This window comes from Apaloderma vittatum, unplaced genomic scaffold (assembly GCF_000703405.1).
Source record: "Apaloderma vittatum isolate BGI_N311 unplaced genomic scaffold, ASM70340v1 scaffold8146, whole genome shotgun sequence".
Taxonomy (NCBI): Eukaryota; Metazoa; Chordata; class Aves; order Trogoniformes; family Trogonidae; genus Apaloderma; species Apaloderma vittatum.
In genome coordinates this window covers 3,516-10,683 of record NW_009721475.1, presented here as the reverse complement: position 1 = coordinate 10,683, position 7,168 = coordinate 3,516, and the positions used below count along the sequence as shown (strand labels likewise).

General features: G+C 53.2%; 1 protein-coding gene across 1 annotated transcript in view; it reads left to right on the top strand.

Moving 5' to 3' along the window:
• Positions 1-247: 247 nt before the first annotated feature.
• Positions 248-7,168, top strand: part of LOC104275454 (protein-arginine deiminase type-2-like) — a 9,631-nt gene continuing 2,710 nt past the window's right edge. Inside the window, 12 exon segments of the mRNA XM_009871418.1 lie at positions 248-298; positions 1,283-1,498; positions 1,579-1,648; positions 1,822-1,883; positions 1,966-2,083; positions 2,699-2,824; positions 3,598-3,776; positions 3,970-4,073; positions 4,207-4,318; positions 4,398-4,505; positions 6,680-6,831; positions 7,085-7,168. The exon segment at positions 7,085-7,168 is cut by the window's right edge and continues 4 nt beyond it. Of these exon segments, the coding sequence (XP_009869720.1) occupies positions 248-298; positions 1,283-1,498; positions 1,579-1,648; positions 1,822-1,883; positions 1,966-2,083; positions 2,699-2,824; positions 3,598-3,776; positions 3,970-4,073; positions 4,207-4,318; positions 4,398-4,505; positions 6,680-6,831; positions 7,085-7,168 (1,382 nt within the window).

Sequence of the window (7,168 nt, the reverse complement as noted above, 5' to 3'; positions counted from 1 at the left end):
CCGCCGATGTCTACGGGTGAGTGCGACACCCCAACGCTCCCCTTTCCTCCTCCTTTCTTCTTACCTTCACCCCTTTTACCCCACTGGAAAATCTCGCCCTCTGCTTTTTACCTTTTTCTCCCCCCGAAACCCCCACAGCCCGATTTAACGCAATTTGCGGGCAAAATCCTCCGCGGGCTTTGCAAGTCTCCATAAATCCCGGGACAACTTCGAGCATCCCCGTTCCCATGAGGTGGTATTTACCCCAATGGGTTCGATGATCTTTGCAATCGATGGATCCTCGGAAAACTGCCGGAGAGTGATGGGATGGGCAGGAGCCACAGGGGATGGATCACAAAGGAGGGGATGCAGCTGGGGGAGGAGAGAAAAAAACCCCAACATCCATGATCTAATGACCAAGCCACTTCAAGATAATTATTTCCCCAAAGAAATAAGGTTAAAAAGCTCATTTCATGGTTAATTCTGGTCTTGGCCACTTCAGCAAATCTCACCCTTGATATTCAAGCCAGGCAGCGCAGTTATAACTCGCCTGGCATCTCTCCAGGTCAACTCTCTTCCCGGTGGGATTCCCAAAACCCCAGAAATGAGGAAAGTGAACTCGTTTTTCTATGTATAATTAAATGTAATTTAACAATGTGAGAAACACCCGGGCAGCAGCAAATGAGGGCTCAGATTTCCTCTCCCCCCTCACCAGCGCAGGCTTCCAGAAACCAAATAAACGACGCTGTAACGGTGATACGGCGCGAGCTCTCTGGTGTCAGGAGCTGGAAGTAGCCCAAAAATAATAACCATGGAAAGACGGGGAAAATTAGGGAAAAAGAGCCAGGAGAGGGGAAGGAGATGCGCGGATGGAAAGAGCAAGGGCATATAGAACTGGGAGGAGTGCACCAACTTCAGGGCTGGATAAAACCACCCCAAAAAGTAGCGTTTCCCATGGTGAAGTGTCTCAGTTGGGTTAGGATGAGCTATTAAATACCGGGTTTCCCCGGTTGGAAAATAAACCCGGATTCCCCTATTGAAGTGCAAATCCGAGTTCGGCTCCAGCTTGCCGAGCGCTTTGGCTGTGATTATTACAGATCGTAATCTGCACCGATGGCTACACCAAATAGACTCGATTAGCTAAAATAGCATGTTCTGCCCTAAAAAAAAAAAGATGCTTCAAGCGTTCCCAGGCAGGGAAGAAAGGGCAGAAAGGTGCCGGCGGTGAGCACGGAGACGCCGGCGTGCCCGGTCTTGGCTGTGAAATTAATTGTAGTGAGAACCAGGTGTTTTCGGTGCAAAGCTCTACAAATACGGCACGTTTTTTGGCAGCGCGGCCCCACCTGGGGCTGTCTCCTTCGGCGTGAAGCACACGGAGGGGGTGAGCGTGGAGGTGGCATGCCGGGGCCAAGCAGAAGTCGGGTCAGACGCCGGCAGCGGGACGCGGTGGCCACTGGCCAAAGGGACGGTCCTGAGGTTCAGCATGAGCCAGGCCAGCACCGAGGTCAATGACAACAAGGTAAAAAGCGGGGTGCTAGGGCGTGGAACCTCCACAGAGGGGGAGCATCCTTCCCCAACCAGGGATTTGGGGGTTTGCAGATAACCGTCAGCTTTTACGCAGAGGGAGGGCAGCCCATTAACCAAGCCGGAGTCTTCCTCACCGGCATCGGTGAGTACAAAGGCTTCTGCCACGCAACGATCCCTCCTCACCTCCGAGCTCCCTCGGCGTGGGGTGCTGTGACGTGGGGGCAGAACTGGAGGCAAATTTGCCAGGTCTGGTGGGCTCTTGCACCCACCCAGTCTTGCCGTACCCCAGCGTGACGGTGAAATCTGTCCATTCAGGGATCTCTCTGGACGTCGACGCGGATCAGGACGGCGTGGTGGAAAAAAACAGCCCCAACAAGGTAATTCAGCCTCTTCCACTGCACAGAAAGTCCATGGGCTTGCCAGAGCCTGAGCTCACTAAGCGCCTGAGGGGTGTTTCAGGCAAGCTGGATCTGGGGTCCCAAAGGACACGGAGCCATCCTGCTCGTCAGCTGCGACAAGGAGAGCACCTTCGCTCCGGCATCGGACTGTGACGATGAGAGGGTATTGAACAAAGAAGGTAATGCAGCTTCTAGAAAAAAAAAAAGAAAAAAATCATATAAAGCAAAAGAACGCTCCCTTATTCTCCCTCTTTAACTTTTCTGGAGACAAAATTTTGCTTGGGAAGCAGCTGCCCATAAGCTGCAGCTCCACCGCGCTGCTGAGCAAGCTTCCCACGTGGGAATTTTATTTTTTTTTACATGCCATGCAAACTAATTGCGGTCAAGCAGGGGCATGAAGCGCAGCCAGAAAAATAGCAGAGGTGCCACTGGCAGCAGAGCTTGGCCCAGGGATGCTTCGCAGAGGCGAAAGGAGCTCGGGGCAAGGCGTGCGGCTGGCAGCCAGGAATACACCCGCCTGTTCCTGGAAAACGAAAACCACGCAGGGCCGGTGCCCGTCGGCTTTTTGAAGCCGGGGGCCAGCCATGGTAGGGCTGGGAGGGAAGGGAAAAAAAAAAGAAAAAAGAAAAAGGGGGGCACTTGTTTCAAAGCACAAGCCACAAGCTTTGCTAGAAGGCTCACGGGTTGTTTCTGCAGCGTGCAAAGGCTGGTAGCAAGGAAAGAGCCGATTTCTCGGTGTGGGAGAGGCAAACCCCGGGATCATCTGATTATTTCTTGGGTTTTTTGCACCCCAGATATGCTGGACATGTCGCAGATGGTGTTGAGGATCGAAGGGCCACAGCGCCTGCCCCGGGGTTACGAAATCGTTCTCTATATTTCCGTCTCCGATGCTGACAAAGTTGGGGTCTTTCACGTGCAGAGTAAGTCCTTCCTCACCTCCTCCTCTGCCCCTTCCTCCTTGTTTGGGGCACTTCGAAGACCCCTGCAAGCTCTTTTCTTTCTATCTCTGGCCTCATCCTCTTCACACTCTTTGAATGGCACTTTTGAAGTAAATCATGCCCTTGGCATCACTTCTCCACATTTTTTCCAGTATTGAATATTCTCTCTCCTCAATCGGTTGGAAAACTTTAGAGGTACAGGACTACAAAGCCATTTATCCAAGGTCATCCAGCAAAACAGTGGCAAAAATAAAAAATAAAATAGAAAAAGCCATGTGTCCTGACACCCAGGTGCTTCAGCCATGATGGCAACATGCTCTTCCACACATTTTTCCCCTCCTTGATCCTTACTGGGGACACAGGGATTTATTCCCTGGGGCCAAAACCCCTCATCCAGCCCAGAAAGGAGCCATTAACTAACTTGGTCCCTTCCCTCCACGCAGAGACAGTCTCTCAGCGGGAGGGTTGGTGGCATTGTTGCCCCACAGCAGGTCAGAGGGGGCTGCAAGGGCAAAAAACTCCACGGAAGCATCTTCCCAATGACTGCTACATCCACGGAAAGGCCGAGATGATTTTCCTCACCTTTCCTGGGCACGACCGTGAAATTGCGAGCCCCTTAATTCCCTCTCTAAGGCACTTCTGCCACGTTGTAGCCAGCCACAAAGGCGGAAAAGCTCCAGCGCAGAAGGGTCGCAGCACCTCCTGAAACACTGAAACTCTGGGAATTGCTCACCTTCCCCTTTCTCTTCGTGCAGACCCCTTCTTCGGGCAGCGCTACGTCCACGTGCTGGGCCAGAGGAAGCTGTACCACACCGTGCAGTACACCGGGGGGGCTGCCGAGCTCGACTTCTTTGTTGAGGGGCTCCGCTTTCCCGACGACACCTTCTCTGGGCTGGTCCCCATCCACGTCAGCCTCCTGGAGACACTGGCTGAGGTCTGGAGGCACCAGGGAAGGGCTGCAGACGGGAGGCTGCAACAGCCCACGGGCTCCGGAGAAAGGGATGAGGATTGAGTGGAGAGTTCCCAAATATTTACCCCCAATATGACATCACGGGAGGGTATCTGGGGGTGGGAAATATGGGTCAACAGGGTGTGGGAAGTCCCTGATTTCTGCTTGCCTCCCCCAGGGTATCCCTCCCACACCAGTCTTCACTGACACCGTGCTGTTCAAGGGGGCACCAGGGATCATGACCCCCAACACTTTGGCACCGGTGACTGTCTTCGTCTGCAGGTAAAGGCCACGGGATGACGTTTTCCCGGTCAAACCGGTATCAGCCCCACGGCTTCCCTAGAGGTGACGGGCAGGGCAGCTCCCTGTGGGGGAGATCTTTCATCCCCTTCCCTCCCGCCACCCGTTTTCCCAGCATGAAGGACAACTACCTCTTCATCAAGGAGATGAAGGACCTGGTGAACAAGGGCAGCTGCGAGCTGAAGGCTTGCTTCGGCTACATCAACCGCGGCGACCGCTGGATGCAGGTACGCAGGCGCCAGAGAGGGGGTAAAGCTTTCCCTTCCCTGCTCGCGTGCCCCATGCGGGTCTCCCTCCCTTCTTTAGGACGAGATTGAGTTCGGCTACACCCACGGTCCCCACAAAAGCTTCCCGGTGGTGCTTGACTCTCCTCGAGACGCAGGGTTGGAGCAACTGCCCGTCAAGGAGCTGCTGGTAAGAGCAGGACGGTTGTTTGCTTTGTCCCCGAGGAGCAACTCGCAAGTTTTTAAAGCTATTTCACCATTCCTAAAACCCTGCTTGCGCTCGGCTCCTTGGAGGCCCTATGAGTTGGTGAAAAATGAGAGTTTAACACTTCTGCATGGAGATACCTGCCCACTGCCAGCTGGGAGGACACCAACAGCCTCACACACACAGCTCAAACCAAGGATCAGAACTGAACCCGTATCTCAGCCGTCTGGAAAACCTTTTATCCAGAAGGTGCGGGATGAGAGGAGGAAGGAGGAGCTCACGCCTCTGGGAACAAGTCTCCTGCCGGGCTTCGGGACGGGAGATTTCTTCACCTCGAGTATCCCAGCAAGGGGCTGGTTTTTCCTTTCCTCCTCCACACCTGTGGACGTTCAGCAGCTCCCAAGAAGGAAAACCATGAGAGGATCCCATTTGTTTCCTCGGAAGAGAACAAGATGCAACCAGCTGCCCAAAACATCCTGGAGGGGCTTCTTTGCAATGAAAGCTGCCTGGGAAGGCAGCGACACCAGCCAGGGCATTTTGGGAGAGCCCAGCACGGGGCAAAGATCGCTTGGATGATCCCTTGGAGATATCTCACCATGAAAAAAAGGACGGGACACCTCCAAGAAGCCACCACATCTCTGCCCCAGACACCAGCCAGCAGCCTCAAGCCATTTGGCGGTAACGGGAGAAGAGGACAGCTTGCTTTTTTTTTTAATTTATTTTATTTTTGAGCTGCGTGTCACTCTGAGGAAGGTTAAGAGCTTTCAAAAGCATTGAAATACGTCGTTTCTCATGCCTGAAATGAGTACATGCAGTCCCGGGGCTGGGCGAGCGCTGATCCGCTCCTTCGCAAATAAGCCGGGCAATCGTCCCTACCTGCCCTCTTTAGGAATTGCTTCGCTTCATATTTAGAGAAGCAATTTCAGCCGCGAACACATTATACTCCAATTTCTGCTTTGAAGCCTCTCCTAATCCCTGTCTCCTCTCTCTCTCCCCAATCTCATTTTCCAGCTAAGAATGTTTAGCCAAAAGCAACACGCGCGGGTCTTCCTCTCGCCCCGGCCAAGCCCTAAGCCCCCAGGACCCCGCGCCAGGGAAAAAGGAGACGAGGAGGAATTAGCCCCTCAAAAATCAATCTGGAACTGATAGGACTTGGATGCGACCTGCAAACCAGTGCCTTGACAGTTGAAACCGTCCCGGCTCCGTGATTTATTAAACTGAAATAAGCAGAGAGCAGGTGTTTCACGCTCGGTCCCGCCCTGCAAGTGTCCAGGGTGAAGATCGGGGTCGTTCTTCAGAGGTGACCCCCAAAAATGCACAAGTGAGCCTCAGGGAAAGGCGATGGGAGCTCCCTCCTCCAAAAAAATAGAAAAAAAACCTCCAAAAGCCCAAATTCAGTTAAAAGAAGAAAACCACGAACAACTTCTAGACCATAACCACGCTCCTTCCTGTCCTCCTGCTCATTTTTATCGACCTGTGCTTAGGGTTTACCCTGAAGGAAACCCAACACCAGTAAGCGACTGGGATTTAACACCCGATCTCCTCCCAAGCCCTTGTTGACTTGGAGAGCAAGGCCAGGCTCAAGGCAGGAATTTTTGTCCCATCATTGCTCTTTTTGCCCCGTTAACACAGCAACATCTCCCTCTGGCACATCATGGAGGAGGGTTAATTACCTCTGCACGCACAACGCCTTAAATCCCACGTATATTAAGTCCTGAAAATCAGGACTTCAATAGGATTTAAGTGAAGTAACAGCCCTTTGGGTGGTTCTTACACCTGGAGTGGATTTATCACTCGGGGCTGAAGCTTGATGAGAGCTGGCCAGAAACTCACCTTCAGGGCTACCCCAGCATCTAATTAGCTTAATGCGGACGCTTAAACATGGGCTGCGCGATAGCGGAGATCTCGCCCCAGCCCAACGCCTCTGCTCTGGCCCTGGCAGGTGCTGTTACCGAGCCCAGACGACCCAGACACCGTTATTCTCCTGCCTTTCCTTTAGTTTCTCCCAATCCACGGGCAGGCTCCGCTCTCAGTATTATTTTTAGGAAGCCAGCTTCCCTCTTAATATTATTTTTTTTTTACCCACCAGAGCAGGTGTGAGCCCAGCTGGAGGGATTAAAGAAAGCAGAGGGGACTCAGGATGATTTCTCTTTCCCCAGGGCCCCGATTTTGGCTACGTGAGCAGGGAGCCCCTCTTTGACGCTGCCACCAGCCTCGACTCTTTCGGCAACCTGGAGGTCAGCCCGCCCGTGACCGTGGCGGGGAAGGAGTATCCCCTGGGGAGGATCCTCATCGGCAGCAGCTTCCCCACGTAAGAGACGGGGAAAACCCCTTCAATTGGCAGCAAAGAAGCCCCTAAACATCATCAAAACTTGGTTAACGGGCTTAATTAGCCCTTCCCTAACGAGGGCCCAACTCCAGGGCTCCACCTCTGCCTTCACATCCGCGTCCTCCTTTCTTCCTTCCACCTCAGTGGCAATTTCTGGGTATGTACATGTCACCGCATCAATATTTATTCCCTTTTTTTTTTACCCTCTCTCCGGGGTTTTTTTCCTTCTCCCCAGCTCTGGAGGGAGGAGAATGACCAGGATGGTGCGGGATTTCCTCTACGCCCAGCAAGTGCAGGCTCCCGGGGAGCTCTACTCCGA